Raw genomic sequence first — 22,775 nt, forward strand, 5'->3', positions numbered from 1 at the left:
CAAGATTCTTGGGCTGTCGGGAGGGAGGGAGGCAGGTGAGAATTAGGAAGCGTGAGGGGGGGAACGGAACGGCAGTGGGGGGCGACGGGAGGGGGAAAGGCAAGATTCTTGGGCCGTCGGGAGGGAGGGAGGCAGGTGAGAACAAGGGGGCACGAAGAGGGTCGGGGGGGTTAGTTTATCAGTGACGAGGCCGGGGCGCCGGACGGAGCCGGGGAGGGGAAGGACGGGTGGGGGAAGGCGCGGGAGGGGAAGGACAGGGCCCAGGGCAGGTCCAGCGGGTTGCTGGAGAGGGCGGGGATGGAGAGGGGCGAGGGGGAGGAGGGGAAGGAGGGCAGGGAGGGCAGCGGAGCGGAGGAGGCGCCCAGCGGGGAGGGGAAGGAGGCGGAGGAGAAGGCGGAGGAGGGCTGCAGGGGGTTGCCGGCGGCGGGGGCGGCCGCGGGGGGAGGAGGAGCCTTGGCAGCCAGCAGCGAGGGCTTGTCGCCGGCGTGGGTGCGCTGGTGCCGGTTGAGGTGGGAGCTGCGGCTGAAGCATTTCCCGCACTCGGGGCACTTGTAGGGCTTCTCGCCGGTGTGCACCCGCTGGTGGATGGTGAGCTCCGAGCGCTGGATGAAGCTCTTGCCGCACTCGGAGCACTGGTAGGGCTTCTCGCCCAGGTGGATCCGCTGGTGCTTGATGAGGTTGGAGCTGACGCTGAAGCACTTGCCGCAGACGTTGCACTTGTAGGGCTTCTCGCCGGTGTGCATGCGCCGGTGCTTGGTCAGGTCCGACTTCTGGATGAAGCCCTTGCCGCAGTCGGGGCACTTGTAGGGCTTCTCGCCCAGGTGGGTGCGCTGGTGCTTGATGAGGTTGGAGCGGACGCTGAAGCTCTTCCCGCAGTCCCCGCACTTGTAGGGCTTCTCGCCGGTGTGCATGCGCCGGTGCTTGACCAGGGCCGAGTTCTGCCCAAAGCTCTTGCCGCACTCGGGGCAAGTGTAGGGCTTCTCGCCCGTCTGCGTCCCCTGGTGCTTGACGTTCTCCGCCCGGTAGGTGAAGCTCTTCCCGCACTCTGTGCACTTGTGGGTCCTCTCCGCCGCCGGGGCAGGCCGGGCGCGGGAGCCCCACAGCAGGCTCTTCCCGCAGTCGGTGCACTTCCCCGGGCGCTCGCTGCTCAGCGCCCGGCGCCGCTTGGCGCTGGCCAGGAAGCTCTTCCCGCAGTCGGTGCACTGGCAGGGCTGCTCCGCCCCCTGGTGCACCCGCTGGTGCCGCTCCAGGTGGGAGCTCTGCGAGAAGCTCTTGCCGCAATCCCCGCAGCGGTAGGGCTTCTCGCCCATGTGGATGCGCCGGTGGCGGTCCAGGTGGGAGCTCCAGGCGAAGCTCTTCCCGCAGTCGCCGCACTGGTAGGGCTTGCCGGCCGCGTGGGAGCGCTGGTGCTGCAGCAGGGAGGCGCTCAGCCCGAAGCTCTTCCCGCACTCCTCGCACTTGTGGGGCTTCTCGCCGGCGTGGGAGCGCTGGTGCTTGGCCAGGGCGGCGCTCTTGTTGAAGCCCTTGCCGCACTCGGGGCACGGGTAGGGCTTCTCAGGGGGGGCGGCGGCAGCGGTCGCCCCGCGTTGGGCACCAAGGCAGCGGCCGCAGTCGGCGCACTTGCAGGCCTTCTCCCCGCCCAGGTGGGTGCGGCGGTGCCGGTCCAGGTGGGAGCTCCAGCTGAAGCTTTTCCCACACTCGGGGCAGGTGTAGGGCTTCTCGCCCGTGTGGATGCGCCGGTGGCGCTCCAGGTGGGAGTTCCAGTTGAACCCTTTCCCGCACTCGCCGCACTTGTAAGGCTTCTCCTCCAGGTGCTGCTTCTGGTGTTTGACCAGGCCGGCGCTGGCGCCGAAGCTCTTCCCGCAGACGTTGCACTGGCAGGGCGTGACGCCGCCGGCGCCGGCGTGCACCCGCTGGTGCTGGATGAAGGCCGAGCCCACGCTGAAGCTCTTGCCGCAGTCGGCGCACTTGTAGGGCTTCTCGCTGGCGTGCCGGCGCTGGTGGGTGATGAGGGTGGAGCTGAGCCGGAAGCACTTCCCGCACTCGGAGCACTTGTAGGGCTTGTCGGCGCTGCGCAGCCGCGGGCGCTTGGTGAAGCCGGCCCCGAAGCCCAGGCTCTTCCCGCAGTCGTGGCACCGCCCGTGGCCCAGCAGGCCCCGCTGGTGGAACTTCTTGAAGCCCCGGTGGGCGGATTTGCCCTGCCGCTTGCCCGGCGGCTTCCGGGGCTGCGCCTCCGCCTTGGGCGGGCCCTCGCCAGCCTTGGCCCCCTCGGCGCTGGGCGGGGCGCTCCCCTTGGACTTGCCCGGCGGCGTCCCCTGTGCCTCCACCTTCTCGAGGCCTCCCTGCTGAGCCGCCTCCTCCTCATTCTCGCTCACCAGCCCGTCATCTGCTGGAACAACGAGAGAATCCAGTGACTCCCCGGCTCTGGGAAAGGAAACTTGGGAGAAGGGAACGGGAGAGGGTCTGTCACATCGTCAGCCACCCATCCACGCGACCTCGGCCAGCCTGCTCCCGCTACCCCGCCTCCTCCTCTCCTTTCTACTCCACCTCCCGCTCGCAGCCACCGCTTCCCCGCTCCTCACCACCCACAGAGGCCCCGGCAGCAATTTTCAGAAACAGGGGCCAGATTCTCCCAGCTCTAATTATACTGCGAAGCGTCCCACTCAATGCATGACCCGTGTGGCCGGCTAAATCCGAGGCTATGTCTAGACTGTAGGTTTCTTTTGGAAGAAGATTTTCCGGAAGAGATCTTCCAGAAAAGCTTATTTCGAAAGAGAGCGTCCACACAGCACAAGCGCAACGAAAAAGCGATCTGCTTTTTCGGAAGATAGCGTCCACACTGATTGGAGGCTCTCTCGCATTTAAGTTGTGATTAGTCTCGACAGAGTGGCCACCAGGGCACCTGTGTTACTTCCTGGAGGCCTCTTCTTTTGAAAGGAAACCCTCTTCCCCATCCACGCACGCCTTTTTCCGAAAAAACTTTTTTGGAAAAAGGCTTCTTCCTTGTAGAATGAGGTTTATCACTGTCAGAAAAAACCCTTCCATTCTTTCGACTTTCTGCTGAAAGAACTCCATGGCAGTGTGGACACACATATTCTTTTTCCGGAAAAATGGCTGTTTCCCCGGAAAAATGCTGCAGTCTAGAGGCACCCTGAGAGTCAGAGATTCTCACGCCGGCAGATCACAGCCTGGATAAATTCCGAGGGCAGACCGTTGAGAAGAGCACCCAGCCTCGATTTAAAAACGGTCAGTGACGGGAGAACCCACCGCAACCCTTGGTAAATTGTTCCCATCGTCAATTTCGCTGTTAAAAACGTACTCCCGATTTCCAGCCTCAATTTGCCTAGTTTCATCAACACAGATCGTGTTCCACCTGTCTCTGCTCGTCTGAAGACTCATCATTAAATAAATTCATGGAGGTTAGGTCCATAAAAGGCTATTAGCCAGGGGATAAAATGGTGTCCTTGGCCTCTGTCTGTCAGAGGCTGGAGAGGGATGGCAGGAGACAAATCGCTTGATCATTGTCTTCGGTCCACCCTCTCTGGGGCACCTGGTGCTGGCCACTGTCGGCAGACAGGATACTGGGCTAGATGGACCTTTGGTCTGACCCAGTACGGCCGTTCTTATGTTTGTACGTCCTGTCTGCCCACAGTGGCCAATGACAGGTGCCCCAGAGGGAGGGAACAGAACAGGGATCGAGTAATCCCACCCCCAGCCTCTGACAGAGGCTTGGGACACCATTCCTACCCATCCTGGCTAACAGCCATTGGGATTGTCCTGCTTTGGGCAGGGGGCTGGACTTGATGACCTTCTGAGGTCTCGTCCAGCTCTATGATTCTATGGACCTGTCCTCCATTAATTTATCTAGTTCTTTTTCGAATGCTGTTAAAATCCTGGTCTGCCCCACATCCTGTGGCAAGCAGTTCCACAGGTTGACTGTGTGAAGAAAAACTTCCTTTGGTTTGTTTTCAACTTGCCACCTATTCATTTTATTTAGTGACCCCTCATTCTTACATTATGGGAACAAGTGAATCATTTTTCCTTATTCACTTTCTCCATACCACTCATGATTTTATATAACACTAGTATATCCACACAGAGGTATAGGAATTTGGGTATAGAGTAGGAACTTAGCAAGCCATCCCTTAACCTTCGCTGTGTCAAGCTAGACGGCACCGCTTGAGCCTGGCACTTTAAGGCAGGTTTTCTAACCCTTTGATGGTTCTTGTAGCCCCTCTCTGACCCCTCTCCAATTTCTCCCCTCCTTCTGCAAGTGCAGGCCCCAGAACTGGAGGTAGCAGTCCAGCAGTGGTCCCAACACAAAGTCGCACATTTGCTTATGTTCAGCTGATTAGCCACCAGGACCCACCAAGTCCTCCCAGTGCAGAGTCCCCACTCCGGTACACATGGGCTGCTGTTTTTGTTCCTAGACGGCTACGTTTCCGTTTAGTTGTATCATCACACGCATTGTTGTCGGCTAAATAGACGTGACAGCCAGGTGGGTCTAGTCTGACCTCTTGTAAAATGCTAGAGAGTTCCACCCAATTAATTGGGTTGCCAGATGGTTTCGACAAAAATACCGGACTCGCCTGACATTACATCACAATCTACATTACATCTTATTGAGAAAATACCAGACATCTATATTTTCTCAATTTGCTCCCCGAACAGAAAGCTCAAATACTGGACTGTCCAGTTCAAAACCAGACACCTGGCAACCCTACCAATTCACCCTGTACTACATCCCCTAGCGACTTCACTGGGCTCTCTAACCGAGTAAGATGCCAGTCATGTAAGCGTAGCAGAATCTAGCCCTAAATTCCTCCCCATTTCCCACTTCCTGCCTGTTGGGGGGGTGAAACGCTGGAATAAATTGCCTAGGGAGGTTATGGAATCTCCATCTCTGGAGATATTTAAGAGCAGGTTGGACAAACATCTATAAGGGATGATCAAGATCAGTGTTTCTTAAACTTTTTAAGACTGAGGATCACCAAACAATAATTTTCTGTTATGAGGAACACCAAGGATTTTTGGTGAAGAAAAAAAAAAAGTGGTCTGTCCCTTTAAGGGTGGCCGTTTTGAATTCTGTTGTTCTCCATGGCACACCTCCGACTGCCAGTGTGCCACGGAACACAGTTTAAGAAACACTGATCTAGATGGTGCCTGGTCCTACCGTGAAGGCAGGGGACTGGACTCGATGCCCTCTCAGGCCATGTTTACACTGCACAGTTATTTCGGAATAAGCTATTCCGGAATAGTTATTCCAAAATAGCATATTTCGAAATAGCATGTCTACAATGCAGGGAAGCCTCCAAATGAGTCCAAGGCCCGCTTCCCTAATGTAGATGAACTATCTCGATTTAGAGCCCCAGGAGGAATAACTTAGAATGGCTCTGGGGAGGGGCTATTTCGAAATAGCAGAAATGGAGCGTCTTACGCAGACCTTATTTCGAAATAGCTATTTCAGAAGAGGCATTATTCTTCGTCAAATGAAGTCCTATACCGGCCACCTCAACCCCCCATGACAGGCATTTAATGCTAGGCTGAGCAGGGCCCGCATGGTGGTTGAGGGTGCCTTCGGCCACATGAAGGTGCGTTTTTGATGCCTCCTCACCCGCCTGGACCTCGGGGAGCACAACATACCACATGCGGTGGCTGCGTGTTGTGTCCTGCACAACGTGTGCGAGAGGAAGGGGGAGGCCGTCCTGCCAGGGTTGGGGGTGAAGGCAGACTGGTTAGGCAGGGCCTACGAGTAGCTGCACACGGCTGCCATCCGGCAGGCCCATCAGGGGACTGTGTGCATCCTGGAGGCCCTGAGGGACAGCTGCTCAGGTCTGCCCTGTTCCCTGCTCTGCCCCAGTAGGGGCTTCTGCTTTACCCCTCACTGCCGTCCCTCCAGTTACCCGTCCCTTCCCCCAGTTCCGGCTGAAAAAATAAAGACACTGTTGTTTCTGAAAAACTCAGCAGTGTGTATTTTACATAACTGGGGGGTTGGAGAGACTGGGGAAAGAACCTGGGAGCGGGGAGGGGAGAGCTTGTCGGGTAGACGCTCACTATGTTATTTCGGAATCATGTTGGTTATTCCAAACAAATTGCCCCAACCTGGCTTTTTTTTTTCTCAACAACTTTTCCTTTAGAGTACCAGCACCGTTTTTTTTTTTTTTTTTTTTTTTTTTACAGAAAAAGCACTGCATAAGGCCACTCAATTCCAGCAGGACTGTTTAAGTCCAGAAGTGACAGAACGGGGCTAAAATAAGACGCATTTCTCAGAAGTCGGAGTCTCTCCCTCGCTACGTTTGCAACCAGCTTGTACTGGAAGTAGGAAATTCCACCGGGAAAGGTGAAAATGAACTGGGGAAACTCTTCTGAAATGGGGTGGGAAAAGGAACAGCTGCCAATCTGCTGAAATTCTCCCTTTTCCCATTTTCTGGCTAGCTCGGGGGAGCACTGGGCCCAAGCGAAGCCTAGCCACGTCCCAAAAGGTTCCAAATGAGCCATTTTTAATTGTTGGGGTTTTTTTCCCCCATTCAGAACCGAGGAGATATTTCAGGAATGTCCTGCGTGCCGAGGAGAATTAACTCCAATCGTGTGAAAGCACAAGGAGTTTTGATTCACAGGAAAGATCAAAACCTTAGCCATGACACGGTGGCCGCAACGTTTCCTAGGAAGTGACGGTCTTCTTTCGGTAGTTACGTGCACCGCAACAAAACCAGGCAAATCGGCCCACCAAACCCGCAGCTCCCTGCCTGCCGCGCCCTACACACCGGCTGCGAGGACCACGTGCTCGCTGAATGCTGTGCTTGGCAGGGGGCTTTGTACATTGCCTCCACCCTGAGGAGAATCTCGTGGCTCCCTGTTCAAGATAACACCCTCCGCACACCTTGCTTCTCTCGTACCCTGGGACCCTCACACTACAGCACCCCTGTTATAACAAACTAGGTGCAGCTCCAAAGAGGAGCTAGCAGAATTTGAGCCCTGTGGCTGCTAGATTTTATCCCCACGGGGTGAAATCCACCCGCGTGCAGAGGAAGAGTGCCACACGGCCATACCACCCTTGAGAGGGGCTTAGGTTTGTGGCTGGCCCTCCGCAAAGGGTCGCGTGGGGGAGGGAGCAGCCGGCCCCATCCCACGGACTCTGTCAGAGTGGCCCATCGGCACTGTGACAAAGCGGCAGGACGACCCAGTTACAGAAAGAGAACCCGGTGCCTCTCGCCACTGAGACTGGAAGCAAAGAGGATTCTGGGAGGCGTGTGGTGAGCAAGACCTGAGAAGTCATTTTTCTGCTCTACTCTGAGCAGATCAGACCTCAGTTGGAGTCTTGTGTCCAGTTCTGGGCCCCACATTTCAGGAGAGAGGTGGAGAAATTGGAGAAGGTCCAGAGAAGAGCAACAAGAATGATGCAAGGTCGAGAGAACATGAGCTAGGAGGAGAGGCTGGAGGAATTGGGCTTGTTTAGTTTGGAAAGGAGAAGACTGAGAAGGGACATGAGAGCGGTTTTCAGGTATCTAAAAGGGTGTCACAAGGAGGAGGGAGAAAAATTGTTCTCTTTGGCCTCTGAGGACAGGACAAGCAGCAATGGGCTTAAATTGCAGCAAGGGAGGTTTAGGTTGGACATTAGGAAAAACTTTCTGTCTGGGGGGTTAAACACTGGAATAAGTTGCCGAGGGGGATTGTGGAGTCTCCATCCCTGGAAATATGTAAGAGCAGGTTGGATAGACACCTGTCAGCAGCCTTGGGAATTAAATTCATTGTGCAAGCGCTCTGCGGGTGAGGTGTGAGGCCATAGAAAGAAAGAAAGAAAAAAAAAGGCTGCATGTGCACTGCATTGGGGGAGATAGCTCAGTGGTTTGAGCACTGGTCTGCTAAACCCAAGGTTGTGAGTTCAATCCTTGAAATGGCCATTTAGGGATCCGGGGCAAATCTGCCAGGGACGGTACTTGGTCCTATCGTGAGGGGAGGGGACTGGACTTGACGACTTCTCCAGGTCCCTTCCAGCTCTATGAGATAGGTATATCTCCATATAAGGATGGGGGTGCTGGGCTAGCAAGGATAAAGAATACCAGCTTTGTCAAAGGACTAAACAGCAGTGAGAACTTGCTAACGGGATGTCAACAGCCTGTGACAAGGTGGGGGGGACCAGAGGAGAGAGTCCGGCGCTCTGTACGGGCGTTGCGGAAAGCGCCCGGAGGTGTCAAGAGTGTTCAGCAGCCGGCGCGGGTGCCTGCGTGGTAGCACCCAGTGTGCCTGGCACAGCAGGGAGAAGAGCGCAGGTGTGCTGTGGGGGCGGCGCCACCTTTCATGAGGGCCGGCCAGTGGCGGAGGAAGAAAGGATGGACCAGAGGGAGGGAGGGAGGGGCAAGGAAGCGCAGAGGAGGTGAGATTGCCACCTGCCGCGATCCAGCCACTGGAGGGGTCGTCTTGGGAAGCGGACGAACCCGGAGGACAGCTAGGGGACGTTGCAGGAGGGTAGGAAGCAGCCCAGGACAGGGCATTTGCGAGGCCCACGGGCTGGTGAGTTGCGGCTAGACGAGAAGGTGGGCTTCCTGCCCTCAGGGTCTCCCTACCCGCCCCCCCTGTAGACCTCGACTAGCCGGAACTTAAAAGACTTGCGGGAACTAACTGAGCAAGAACATACGGGACAACAGGCACCCCAGAGGACTTGAAGGGGGGTGAAACCGTACACACCCGTATGCACAGGTGGGGGGTGAAACCGTACACACCCGTATGCACAGGTGGGGAATCGAAGGCCCAGGGGCCACATCCGGCCCCTGGCTTGCCTGGATCCGGCCCCTGAGGGATTTGGGGGCCCCCCTAGGCTCTGGGGAAGTAAGTGAGGGTTGGTTGGTTTTTTTGCTTCTCACTTGAGGGCGGCCCCCGACTGATTTTTCTGCGGATCAGCAGCCCCCGACCCTAAAAAGGTTCCCCAGTCCTGCATAAGAAACTGTGGCAGAAGGGGGTTGCTTTTCAGAGGGGGTTGCTTTTCAGAGTCACATTTTATCCTAGATGTTGCGCTATCATCGATGGGTTGCCTTCCTGGCTTCTGCTCAGCACGCCGCAGGAACCTGCCGCACCCAGCCAGCTAACCTGAGTTTCGGGCTGATACGTATCGCCAGGGCATCCCAAAGCAGCCAGCACTGGCTGGTGGATCCTAGCCCTACGTTTGCAACCCGCTACAGCTATCTGGCAAAGGAAACATTGGCCTAGCCTGTGTTCTCCTAAAAACGGCCCCCGGCCTACGTCCAGCGCGGCAAAGCAAAATGGTGCCGGGAGCGGATATGACCAAAAAGCCACTCGGAGCTGTTTAAAGGTGCAGCGTCTTTTTTTTTTTTTTTTGCTCGACCAAACGTGGCTGGGGTTGTGTTTAAAGGGGCAGCTGGGGCTTTCTTTTTCCCTCCCGGCTCTTTACGCTGTATCCCCAACTATTGTGGCTCTTTGCCTTTAACGGGCTGTCCATCCCTTGCCTAGACTCCTCTGCGTCTGAGACTGAGTGCGTGTAAAGATTTCGTTTCAAACACACCTGCCTTTCCTAGTGCTGAACGGGGGGCATTTTTGACCCGTGCTCGGCCCTCTGGGGCTCAGCAGGCCTCCTATGGGCCCCGATCCTGTCTCAGATCCATGCCTGTACCTCTGTTTGCCCCTTTGCAGGATCAGGGTCTCGGATTACGACAGAAAGGTGTGATCAGACCGCCTGTTGGACTATCCCTCCCCTCCAATTCCTCATGCTGCCGGCTCTCTGTGGAGTGGGGGAGCGGCCCCCCCCCAGGCCTCCCAGTGCTCCACCTCCCCCCACAAAAGCGACCCCCACCCCCAGGCCTGGGGGGCAGGATCCGGGAGAACAAAACGCTGCCAACTCTGACAGCGTCACCCTTCCGGGAACTTACCGGAGACCAGTCCGCGCCTCCGGTGCGACTCGGCGAAGGCGGTGATCCGGGGCCAGCTGATCGCGATCTCCTCCGCTAGGCGAGAGACAGGTTGGACAGGCGTTAGAGGCGTGGGCAAGGTGGGTGGCGTCCAGAAAGCTGCCCTCCCCTCCAATGTCAACCCAACACCCTGATCTCTTCCTGTGACACACCGGTGGGTTCGAAAGGCTTTGGTTTCCCAACAGTCATCGGGGGCAAGAGAGGGGATAGCCGGGCAACACGGTTTGCTGGCGGTCAGATGGGAGAGGCTCAGGGCTGCGTCTGCAAATCCTCAGCAAAGCCAATTTCTCAGCCAAGGCTCACAGCGAGGGAGGCAAATCAACAACACAGCTCCCCCAAGGGCCAGACAGAAGCACCCGTCGCGCCTGGGGGCTAAGAACATACCATAAGAGCGGCCGGACTGGGTCAGACCAAAGGCCCATCCAGCCCAACGTCCTGTCTGCCGACAGCGGCCAAAGCCAGGTGCCCCAGAGGGAGGGAACTGAACAGGGAATTATCCTGTGAGCCCCCCTCTGTTGCTCATTCCCAGCTACTGAAAGAGGCCATGAATGTATCTAGTTCTTTTTTGCACCCTGTTCTAGTCCTGGTCTTCACACCATCCTCTGGCGAGGAGTTCCACAGGTTGTGCGTTGCATGAAGAAAAACTTTTCCTCTGGTTTGTTTCAAATCTGCTGCCTATTCATTTAATTGGGTGACCCCTTGTTCTTAGGTTATGGGAACAACTCAATCACTTTTCCTTATTCATTTTCTCCACACCAGTCATCCTCAGTGTCGACAGGTCAAGGTGGATACAAGAATACCTTACATTTTGGTAGGGGGCTAGACCTGATGATCTAGGTGGACCCTTCTAACCCTATGGCTACGTCTACACTGGCATGATTTTCCGGAAATGCTTAAAACGGAACAGTTTTCCGTTATAAGTATTTCCGGAAAAAGCGCGTCTACATTGGCAGGATGTTTTTCCAGAAAAGCACTTTTTCCGGAAAAGCGTCCGTGCCAATGTAGATGCGCTTTTCCGCAAAAAAGCCCCGATCGTCATTTTCGCGATCGGGGCTTTTTTGCGGAAAACACTACTGTGCTGTCTACACTGGCCCTTTTCTGGAACAGTTTTCCGGAAAAAGGACTTTTGCCCAAACAGGAGCAGCATAGTATTTCCGGAAAAGCGGCTGATTTCTTACAGTAGATTGTCAGTGCTTTTCCGGAAATTCAAGGGGCCAGTGTAGACAGCTGGCAAGTTATTCCGGAAAAGCGGCTGATTTTCCGGAATAAGTGGGCAGTGTAGACACAGCCTATGGGTGTAGGATTCTAATCTTCTCCTCCTGATATGTACATTCTAGTTCACCAAAGACCATCACATAGTATTTCAACTGAAAGCCACAACGACTCTGTTAATTAATAGTATCGTGACGTGTCCATACAGACTCTCTATACAGTTCTGCGGATGTGAAAAGCAAACACGTTCCTGACATCCATATCCAGGCTAAGTCAACAAACGGGTTTCTGCCTGACCCGGGACCTACATTTATCCCCCGTATCCCTCGTTTCTGTCTAAATTAAGCATTGTAAACCAACACAAAAGGAAGGCCATTTACATACAAAGCTAATGGGAGAGGGGAGCACGGCACCAGAGACTGAATTGTAGTGTAGACGCAGACTATGTTATTTCGGCATAACGTCCGTTACTCCGAAATAACGCTGCTGTGTAGACGACCCCTTTGAAAGTTAAGGGGCAGCATGTTTACGTTCATAAAAACAGAATGCCAATTAGGGAGGTAAAATTCTGTTTAATTGTAGTTAAATTTAGTTCATTTTAGTTAAAATTCCTTTAAGTTTAGCCGGTTAACCGATTAAATGGGGGTGGGTGGGTGGCTACACTGGTTTACCACAACCGGTAAGTATCATCTCTCAAGGGCCATGCTTACTGGTTAACCATTCACATCCCGAATGCAAACCAGACTTGGCTGGAAACCCTGCAGAAGACTTTGGGTGAGATACAGCTACTCTAGCCAGGAGGTAAAAGTGTTCAGTTTAGTCTCTAGAAACCAAGTCTTGATTTTGTTTTACACGTAACCCTTCTGTTTCCATTATATGGATCCATTATCGCTTGAATCTCGGTCTTTGATCATAAATGTACTGCTGTCCTCACTGGGCTAGCCTATCCCACGATGTTCAATTGATCTAACATGACGTCACTTGCGTGACTCATGTAACCGAGTCAGCCTGGTTAGATTCCCCTCCCCGCGGCGGCGACACGGTGCAGTGTTGATGGGAGAATCTCTCCCCTCGACTTTCCTTGCGCGTCTCGGGAAGGTGGAGTACACCAAAGGATGGGAGTGTGCTCTGCCATCAATTGAGTGTGTCTTCCCTAGACCCATGAAATCAACGCTCGCTGCACTGATTGCAGGGGGGCTGATCTACTGGCACGTGTGGACATAACCATTGTAAACAGACCTCAGACCATGGGGTTATCCAAGACGCTGACCCTGAGTGGATTCCTCCGCTCTCTTTGAGGACAGCTGCCCTAGTGTTTGTGTGAGTGGATAAGAGAACCCTAGGGGAGCGGGGCCGTTTCAAAGCTACTTGGGGACACTGATTGTTCCCCTGTATGACACAGGACAGGCTGGCCTGACCTAGAGGAGATTCAGCGGGTGAGGGTGTCACTTTCGGGCCAGCCCCAAGTAGAGTGTTATGTCAGCTACCCTGCGGCAGCCCTGGGACCGTGCCGTAGACACACCCTTCTGAGTCAGGATTCCTCTCCTGCAGGGGCGAGTAATTCACGGCTAGCCTAGAGCGGCAATCCATTCCCGCCCCGCCCCATGCTGGCTCAGCGAGCAGCCAGGTGGCGGAGCCCAGGCAACGCCCATGGCCTGCTGGAGAGAGGGAATGAATGGGACAGGAGCTCCATCGACTTCTCCCAGCCCACAGAGCCGCAGGAAGGGGTCGGGCGCTCCTTTGCACGTCTAACCTGCTCGGCCTGCCAGCGGAGAGCGCCCGGGCCGGGCCCCCACATGTGGGGGTGTTTCACTCTACTCCCCACACACATGAGAAACGTTAAGCACACCAGGCCGGGCCTACACTCAAAGAAGATCAGGACTGCTCACGGCCGTGGAAAAGATTTGTGCCCTGTGCAATGTCGTTGGGTCAACATAACCCTTGGTGTGGACCAGTGGTGGGTAACCTCCCTTCATCTCAGCAGGCCGCACAATTGTGGTACCCAAGACGGTCTCCTGGCCCAGGCCCGGGTGACGGTGAACAAAACATCTTGCAGGACACACACAGAACCCCGACGGCTCATCGCTGGTGGGGACGCAACGGGGCCAAACTAGCCACTTCTTCGCAAGGGGTTGGATTAGCCACAGCCATGGGACGAGCCCCTGCTGAGCCATGCTGATCAACTCCTGCCTAGCCCGGGCCAACGGTTCCCATCCTGAGCAGTTGACTTTGGCTCCCACTTTACAGTTCATCCCGCAGTGAGCCGCACAACAGCGCGTGGGGGATGACCGGAGTCGGTGCTCAGCTGTGAGCCAACCTGCACAGAGAAGAAACCTCTGAGATGTCACCAGAATACACCCATATTGGACCGGTCTAAGCAAACCCCAGGCAGCCGCACCTCCAGCCGGTGGGGCACAGGTGGAGGAAGGGAGACAGAAAAACTCCTCCAGATGCTCCCTCTCCTTGGCTGAAGATTCCCCTCTCTCTTCCCCTGAGAAGTCATTCTTCCACTTGACTCCGCACTGATCCAGCATCAGCTGGAGGATTGTGTCCAGTTCTGGGCCCCACATTTCAGGAGAGAGGTGGAGAAATTGGAGAAGGTCCAGAGAAGAGCAACAAGAATGATGCAAGATCCAGAGAACAGGAGCTAGGGGGGAAGACTGAAAGAACTGGGCTTGTTTAGTTTGGAAAGGAGAAGACGGAGAGGGGACATGAGAGCGGTTTTCAGGTATCTAAAAGGGTGTCACAAGGAGGAGGGAGAAAAATTGTTCTCCTTGGCCTCTGAGGACAGGCCAAGCAGCAATGGGCTTAAACTGCAGCAAGGGAGGTTGAGGTTGGACATGAGGAAAAACTTCCTGCCTGTCCGGGTGGTCAAACACTGGAATCAATTGCCTAGGGAGGTTGTAGAATCTCCATCCTTGGAGATATTGAAGAGCAGGTTGGACAGACACCTGTCAGGGATGGTCTAGATGGTGCTTGGTCCTGCCATGAGGGCAGGGGACGGGACTCGATGACCTCTCGAGGTCCCTGCCAGTTCTAGGATTCTATCTAGCTCTTTTTTGAACCCTGTTCAAAGTCCTGCTCTTTACACCATCTTCTGGCAAGGAGTTCCACAGGCTGACTGTGCGTTGTGGGAAGAAAAACTTCCTTTGGTTTGTTTTAAACTTGCTACCTATTCATTTCAGCGGGTGGCCCCTAGTTCTTCTATTATGGGAAGAAGCAAATAACTTTTCCTTATTCACTTTTTCCACACCAGTCACGATTTTCTAGACCTCTCTCATATCCTTCGTCTCCTCTTTTCTCAGCTGAAAAGTCCCCGTCTTTTTAATCTCTCTGCATGTGGCACCCATTCCGAACCCTTAATAGTTTTTGTTGCCCTTTTCCAATGCCAGGAGACCTTTTTCAAGATGAGGCGACCACATCTGTACACAGGATTCAAGCTGTGGGCATCCCGTGGATTTATACAGAGGCGATAAGATATTCTCTGTCGTATTCTTGACCGCTTTTAAAATTATTCCTAATACTCTGTTTGCTTTTTTGACAGCTGCTGCACACGGAGTGGCTGTTTTCAGGAGATTGATTCAGAGGCGTTCATGCCAGAAGGGACTATGGTGTGTATCTAGTCTGAACTTCACAGCACAGAGCAGAGTTTCCCCCAGTGATTCCTTTATCTGACACCTCCCCCCCCGACTCCTGGCCCAACCTAATCAGTTTCTGTCAATGGTGAACGATTTTGTGGGGGAGTGGGAGGAGGGAGAGGGAAGAAAACATCCCTTGGCCTTGGAAAGGGTTCAGAAAAGGGCAACTAAAATGATGAGGGGTTTGGAACGGGTCCCATATGAGGAGAGGTTAAAGCAACTGGGACTTTTCAGTTTAGAAAAGAGGAGACTGAGGGGGGATAGGATAGAGGTCTATAAAATCATGAGTGGTGTGGAGAGGGCTGATAAAGAAAAGTTATTTATTAGTTCCCTAAATAGAAGAACTAGAGGACACCAAATGAAATTAATGGGGAGCAGGTTTAAAGCTAATAAAAGAAAGTTCTTCTTCACACAGTGTGTAGTCAACCTGTGGAACTCCTTGCCAGAGGAGGCTGTGAAGGCTAGGACTATAATAGAGTTTAAAGAGAAGCTAGATAAATTCATGGAGGTTAGGTCCATAAAAGGCTATTAGCCAGGGGATAAAATGGTGTCCTTGGCCTCTGTTTGTCAGAGGCTGGAGAGAGATGGCAGGAGACAAATTGCTTGGTCATTGTCTTCGGTCCACCCTCTCTGGGGCACCTGGTGCTGGCCACTGTTGGCAGACAGGATACTGGGCTGGAAGGATCTTTGGTCTGACCCAGTACGGCCGTTCTTATGTTCTTATCCCACATCAAACCATGTTGCTCCAGCTGAGGCGTGGGGTCATGTGCAGCTGGCCCATTTGCTAACAACTCAGATCAAGCTATTGATGATTGTAGTACAACTTAGTTATTGTTGTGTCTACTAGGCTCACACAGCAATAAGCACTTTGGAAACACATAGGAGACAGGGCCTGGCCCTGGAGACCTTACAGTCCAAGGACAGACACAACACATAGAAGACAACATTATAATAAGCTCACAGGCAGAGGAAAAAGAATACAAAGGGATATTCAGAACATCAGCCTGCTTCATAAAGGTTGTATTAGTCCACTTACACAGTAAGGCTGTGTCTAGACCGGCAAGTTTTTCCGCAAAATTATCTGATTTTGCGGAAAAACTTGCCAGCTGTCTACACTGGCCGCTTGAATTTCCGCAAGAACACTGACGATCTCATGTAAGATCGTCAGTGTTCTTGCAGAAATACTGTGCTGCTCCCGTTCGGGCAAAAGTCTTTTTCCGAAAGACTTTTGCGCAAAAGGGCCCGTGTAGACAGCATAGTACTGTTTTCTGCAAAAAAGCCCCGATCGTGAAAATGACGATCGGGGCTTTTTTGCGGAAAACCGCATCTAGATTGGCCACGGACGCTTTTCCACAAAAAGTGCTTTTGCGGAAAAGCATCCTGCCAATCTAGACGCGCTTTTCCGAAAATTCTTTTAACGGAAAACTTTTCCGTTAAAAGCATTTTCGGAAAATCATGCCAGTGTAGACGTAGCCTAAGGGAATGTCTAGACTACATAGTTTATTTCAAAAAACTGCCCTTTTTTCGAAAAAATTTCACCTGCATCCACACGGCATTGGTAAACCTCAAATTACAAAGAAGGCCTTTTTCGAAAGCAGAGTGTACAGGGTGTCTCTGATATCTGTCCAAGATACGTTCCAAAAAAAACGTGGACATACAGGGAAACGGCTTAAAGCGGGGAATTTTTTTTCCCCAGGGCTGACTTCTGTTTGCGCAAATTGTAAGAGCGGGGAACGAGAGGACTTATAACGCAACAGTTTCTACAAGCGTCCACGACATTAGTATGGAACATATGTATAGCGGTGTACCAGAGGTGTGGCTGTGTTAGTCTGTATCTGCCAAAACAACAAGGAGTCCTATGGCACCTGAAAGTCTAACACATTTATTTGATTCAGAGGGGGAGCCGAGTGAGTCTGTACCAGGAAAAACTTAAAAAACAACAACAGGCTAGTAGCACTTTAAAGACTAACAAAACATGTAGATGGTATTATGAGCTTTTGTGGGCACAACCCACTTCTTCAGATGACTGGAGTGTAACATTTATTTGGGGATACGCTTTCTGGGCAAAACCCGCTTCGTTGGATGCATTGGAAAGCAGCATGGGCTTTTTCAAGATAGCCAAAGGGATTTAGGTGCCTAAACGCCACTGAAGTCAGAGACAGCTGCAATTTTTCGACCAAAATATTTTATGGCCAAAAAAAAAAAAAAATGCATGTTTCAGTCGACCGAACCATTTAAAGAATTCAGGTCAAATTCCTCCATGCGCTTTCCGGTGGGGAAAAAATAACCAGAAAAAAAGTCAACACATTTCCATTTTTCTATTCACAATTACGTTTCTTTTAAGGTGCGTTTACACAGCGGTGCTATTTCAGGAGAACGGCCGTTTTCCCGAAATAGCATTCTCCGCCTCTTAACGGGAAGCCCGTGATTTCGAAATGCATTTGAAATCATGGGCTTGTTATGCCGACGTCCTGAAAACCTCATTGCACGAGGTTTCAGGGACTCGTCGGCACTGTTTAGGCAGCGCCGAATAAGCTACGCAATTGTGTGGCGTAGCTCCAATTGTGTGGCGTATTTCGAGCGCCGCGCAACCTGTGCAGACATATCCTGAGGCAATCACAGGACGGCTCGCCCTTCCTACAAATCTATGAAATCGCTGCTAAAATGCAACAGTTTAATCAGGGCCGTAATGAACCTGGCACTGGGTGGCGGATCGTTAAGGCTAAGATTTAGTCATGGACAGTTTCACGGAGAGTAAACAAAAACGCACAGCCTGCGACCTGCCCATGACATGTACTATATAACCTCCGAGTAAATCATAGGCACTCTGGAATGGGTGCTTCAGGGGCACCGTGGGTGCCCGGGGGGAGGGACTGTGGGTGCTCTATGGGCAAGAGGCGGTCCTGGGGCACTGGTGGCACTGTAGGGCAGACCTGGGGGCACCCCCAGTGCTATAGGGTGTGGGGGGCCCAGGAGGATGGTGGTATGTGGCCAGGCACTGCCACTGGTGTTTTGGGGGTGGGCAGTAGTCTGCAGCCTGCACTGCTTCTCGGGAGGAAACAAGGGGGGAGTGGTGGTTTAAGGCTGCACCAGCAGCACCCCAAAACATCTGGCCCTGACTGCTGGAACTGACCAGATGGGCTAGTCAGTCATGTCTCATTCAGGCCTCAAGAACTAGCGGTTACCAAATGAAATTAATGGGCAAAAGATTTCAAAGAAAGAAAGAAAGGATTTTTTCCACACAACGCACAGTCAACCTGTGGAACTCCTCGCCAGAGGATGTTGTGAAGGCCAAAACTATAACCGGGTTCAGAGAAGAACTAGATCAATTCATGGAGGACAGGTCCATCAATGGTTATTAGCCATGAGAGGCATAAGGATCTTGCCCCAAAAAAACCCTTTTGCGCAAAACGGAAGGGACGACGCTGCTTCTTTTTGCGCAAAAAGAATCGGCAGAAACTTTGCTAATCACATCGCAACTCATGCTAATGAGTGTCTCATTAGCATATTTTCTGCCGCAAAAACTTGCAGTGTAGACACAGCCCAAAATAGCTCATATTTGCCAAGTAAGAACGTAAGAGCGGACACTGGGTCAGACCAAAGGTCTATCCAGCCGTGTCCTGTTTGCCCACAGTAGCCAATGCCAGGTGCCCCCGAGGGAGTGAACCGAACAAGGAATCATCACGCAATCCCTCCTATGTCGCCTATTCCCACCTTCTAACATACAGAGGCTAGGGACACCCTCTCTACCCATCGTGGCAAATAAAATAAGAACGAGGGATGACCTAATTAAATGAATAGGCAGGTTTAAAACAAACCAAAGGAAGTTTTTCTTCACACAGCGCACCGTCAACCGGTGGAACTCCTCGCCGGGGGATGTGGTGAAGACTAGGATTTTAACAGAGTTCAAAAAAAGAGCTCATGGAGGTGAGGTCCATCAGTGGCTATTAGCCAGGATGGGTAGGATGGCTGTTCTTAGCTTCTGTTTGTCTGGAAATGAATGACAGGGGAGGGATCACGTGAGGATTACCTGTTGTGTTCACTCCCTCTGGGGCACCTGGTGCTGGCCACTGTCGGCAGACAGGACACTGGGCAGGACGGACCTTTGGTCTGACCCAGTATGACCATTCTTATGACAAAGATGCAATTGAACTTACGTGGGTTTGTGCAAATGAACGTCAGGTTGGCCGGAGAAGAGCACGTAGCAGATAGGGAATGGAGAGGAAATAGAATGGAAGGAGGAAAGTACCTGCCAGCCATCCCTGGTACGTTTGAGACCTTAAAGGCCAGAGCCTCACCTAACGACACCTTCCAACGGTTGGGATTAGCTCGCTAACTCCCTTCGTTATTGTTAATTATCCTGCAGCAGCGCCCCAGATCCCATGAGACAGCCCAGGCCCCGGTGAGCTTCCAATCTAAACAGGGTCTGACCCTCGTTCTTCTGGGCAACTTCTGGAGGTAGAAAAATTAGCCCATGAAAAAGAATCTCAGTTTTCTGGGAATCCGGGCACGTCTGTCGAGGGACACCTCTTCCGCCTGACCGTGGTGGTAGTGTCGCTTAGGGTACGTCTGGACTACCGCGTTTTGTCGACGGAAGTTTTGTCGACAGATACTGTCGACAAAACGTCCGTCGACAAAGAGCGTCCAGACACATTGAGTTCTGTCGACAAAGCAAGCTGCTTTGTCGACAGAACTCCGTAGTCTGGACGCAATGTTACAGGCAATAACACCTTCTGTCGACAGAGTTCTGTCGACAGAAGGTGTTATGCCTCGTAAAATGAGGTTTACCAGCGTCGACAAAACTGCTGAGTTCTGTCGACGTTATGTCGACAGAACTCAGCGGTAGTGTAGACGCTGGTATAGTTTTGTCGACAAAAGTCCACTTTTGTCGACAAAACTAGGTAGTCTAGACACACCCTTAGGGAGGCTAAAACTAGGAGCTGCGGCTATTTCGAACCTGCGACGGCAAAACTTGGGATAATCCGCCCAGCATAAGAAAGCGAGGGGAAGGACAAAAGAACCTGGCACTAAAAGGATGCCTTGAAAGCTAAACAGAGCTTGCCATTTTCACGTGGCCTCTCTCTGGGATGCCTGAAGCTGTAAATGTCTTAAGAGCAAAGGACCGACCCGGCTGCTGTTTCTACAAAGTACCAAGCCCTGCCACGGAGGCAGCAGAAACAGGTGTCTGCTGGGTGGTTTTAACTCTGGGCTGGGGGCAATCTTTATTAATGACCTGGACGAGGGGATGGATTGCACCCTCAGCAAGTTTGCAGATGAGACTAAGCTAGGGGGAGAGGTAGATATGCTGGAGGGCAGAGATAGGGTCCAGAGTGACTTAGACAAATTGGAGGATTGGGCCAAAAGAAATCTGATGAGGTTCAACAAGGACAAGTGTAGAGTCCTGCCCTCGGGACGGAAGAATCCCAAGTATTGGTACAGGCTGAGGACCGACTGGCTAAGTAGCAGCTCTGCAGAAAAGGACCTGGGGGTTACAGTGGATGAGAAGCTGGAGATGAGTCAACAGGGCGCCCTTGTAGCCAAGAAGGCGAATGGCATATTAGGGGGCATTCGGAGGAGCATTGCCAGCAGATCCAGAGAAGTGATTGTTCCCCTTTATTCGGCTCTGGGGAGGCCACCTCTGGAGTGTTGCGTCCCACTACCGAAAGAATGTGAGAGGGTCCAGCGGAGGGCGACCAAAATGATTCGGGGGCTGGCGCACAGGACCTAGGAGGAGAGGCTGAGGGATTTGGGTTTGTTTAGTCTGCGGAAGAGAAGAGTGAGGGGGGATGTGAGAGCAGCCTGAAGGGAGGTCCCAAAGAGGCTGGCGAGAGGTTGTTCTCAGCGGTGGCAGAACAAGGAGAAATGGCCTCAAGTTGCAGTGGGGGAGGTCTAGGTTGGAGATTAGGAAAAACGATTTCCCGAGGTGGGTGGGGAAGCGCTGGGCTGGGTTCCCGAAGGAGGGGGTGGAATCTCCATCCCTAGAGGTGTTTAGGCAATCTTGACCAAGCCCTGGCTGGGATGATTGAGTTGGATTGGTCCTGCTTTGGGCAAGAGGATGGACCTCATCCTGAGGTCTCTTCCAGCTCTACGATTCTACGACCTGGCAAGGAACGGTCCGGCCTCCACCAGTCTCATCTGCCAGGGGATAAGATGCAGCCGCAGCACAAGCAGTTATAATGCCTAGCAGGTTCTCAGCCTGCCCCTACGGATGGGGCCAGTCCGGGGATGGGAAGGCACACCGACAGTGCCGAAGTCGGCAAGAACAGAGACAAGTCGCTATGCCTATCCTGCCGCACAGAAAGCCCGGGGGAGACAGGGGAGGGACCACTGGACGATTCCTTTGTTCTGTTCACTCCCTCGGGGGGCATTTGGGATTGGCCGCTGTCGGCAGACAGGACGCCGGGCTAGATGGGCCTCTAGACCCAGTGTGGATGTTCTTAGAGGAGGAGACACATGGATAAAAAGACCAGAAAGGACCAATCGGACCTTCTGCAGGACAGAGGCCAGAGACCTGAATCTATGCCCCACCCGTCTGTCCCAGAATCTGGGAAGCGCTCTCAAATGGATGGGGAAGGGACAACTGTAGGGCTGACCCCTCTGAGGCTCTGCCCCGTGCGTTCCCTCCCGTTTCTTACCCCCGCGGGTGCAGGGAGCCTTACCCAGTGAGATCACGTTCTCGTAGTTTTCCTGCATCTCGTCCGTGGGCTCCAGGTTAGCTCACTGACGGCCCCTCGGTGGAATACACAGCCGCCTCCTGGACGGTCGCCGGTCCCTGAAACAGCCGGAGAGCCTCGCTCAGGACTTGGTGCCTGGCCACGCTCTGCTCTCTCGCCCGTACGATTCTGTCTCACCTCCCCGCCAGGCTAACCCCTTACTTGGGCTCTGGCGGGGCGAAGTTTGGGGTTGAAACTTTGTAGGGACGATGCGCAAAGCGAGCCCAACCTGCCGGGGCGAGGGGAGACGCCGGAGCAAAGTGGGGATTTGATGCTGCAGCCCGTCGGGAAAAGGAGGGGTTTTCGGGCCCCGGTTCTTCCCGACCTCTCCCTGCAGGCTCCACGCTTACATTGCCGGGGAGGTTGAGGTTGGCCATGAGGAAACACTGGAGTAAATTGCCGGGGGAGGTTGCGGGCTCTCCATCGCTGGAGACACGGACGAGCAGGTGGGACAGACACCAGCCAGGGATGGCCGGGGCGTCCCACCAGTTCGGAAGCGAACGAGCCACACTCCACCGGCCCCGTAGCCACGCGTGGCTAGCGGCTCACGTGCCGGACACCCATGGGGCTCAACGCTAGACGGTGCTCACTCCTACCACGGTTTGGGGGAGCTGCCCTCCGGCCCTGCACTTCCCTGACCCCGGGGGCAATGCGCGTGGGAGGACCAGACTCCTTCAGCCCCGCTCGCAACGCAGAGTCCGAGCCAAAGGCCGGACGAGGAACCCCAGGGCCCGGCTTTGGGGGCACCAGTGTGGGTGGGACCGGCTCCTTCCCACGGCTCTTTAATTCAAGTCGAATTTTCATCTCCTGCGGGCTCCAAGCTAGTCCTGGGGGTCTAGCGACTCTAAGGACCCCCCCTCCCGGTACCCCAGCAGTGGGGCACCAGGCAGGGGCAGGACCTGGCTTCTCCTGCTCCTCCCCAGGCCAGTCCCTGCAGGGAAGGGGGCCCTGGAGGCCGCCCCACGGCTGCCCCCTCCTCGCCCCTTTTCTCCCCGGGCTGGGGGTGGCGCACCGGGTAGGGCGCGCCCAGGGCGCGCCGAGCGGGGCGCGCGGGGAGGGGGGCACCCCTTTCCCCAGCCCCCGGGCCAGGAGGGGGGGGGTTCTGTCCCGAGCCGGGCCCGCCCCCCGCTACCTGGCGCTGGCGGCTCGGGGCGCTGGTGTCGGGCTGGCCCGGGAGGCGCAGGGCCGTGCGAGGAGCAGCCGTGCCAGCGCGCCCGGGTTTGTTGCAGCCCGGCTGGGCTACGGGGAGGCACACAGGAAGGGGCTGGGTGGAGGAGGAGACACAGGAAGGG

The 22,775-nt window shown here is 54.1% G+C and overlaps 1 protein-coding gene across 3 annotated transcripts; it reads right to left on the reverse strand.

Moving 5' to 3' along the window:
• Nucleotides 1-36: 36 nt before the first annotated feature.
• LOC149523104 (uncharacterized) lies at nucleotides 37-22,767 on the reverse strand. Of its 3 annotated transcripts, none has more exons than XM_089771263.1 (4): nucleotides 22,616-22,767; nucleotides 21,430-21,542; nucleotides 9,882-9,956; nucleotides 37-2,386 (listed from the first exon to the last, which is right to left on the reverse strand). In XM_089771263.1, the coding sequence occupies exons 2-4, from the start codon at nucleotides 21,461-21,463 to the stop codon at nucleotides 171-173; spliced, it is 2,325 nt and encodes a 774-aa protein (XP_089627389.1). In that variant the 5' UTR covers nucleotides 21,464-21,542; nucleotides 22,616-22,767; the 3' UTR covers nucleotides 37-170. The 3 variants fall into 3 exon arrangements, with proteins under 3 accessions (XP_089627389.1, XP_089627388.1, XP_089627387.1); XM_089771262.1 differs by having other exon boundaries at nucleotides 37-2,389; XM_089771261.1 differs by having other exon boundaries at nucleotides 37-2,437.
• Between the last annotated feature and the right edge of the window lie 8 nt (nucleotides 22,768-22,775).

This window comes from Pelodiscus sinensis, chromosome 19, assembly GCF_052426305.1.
Source record: "Pelodiscus sinensis isolate ZL-2025 chromosome 19, ASM5242630v1, whole genome shotgun sequence".
Taxonomy (NCBI): Eukaryota; Metazoa; Chordata; order Testudines; family Trionychidae; genus Pelodiscus; species Pelodiscus sinensis.

Excerpts from the sequence above, each read along its gene's own strand:
- LOC149523104 (XM_089771261.1), bottom strand. The coding sequence starts at position 21,463 with ATGCAGGAAAACTACGAGAACGTGATCTCACTGG. Across the intron at positions 9,957-21,429 it reads CGAGAACGTGATCTCACTGG|CGGAGGAGATCGCGATCAGC; the intron begins GTAAGGCTCCCT and ends TCTCTCGCCTAG. Across the intron at positions 2,438-9,881 it reads GAGGCGCGGACTGGTCTCCG|TTTCCTTTCCCAGAGCCGGG; the intron begins GTAAGTTCCCGG and ends CCTTCTCCCAAG.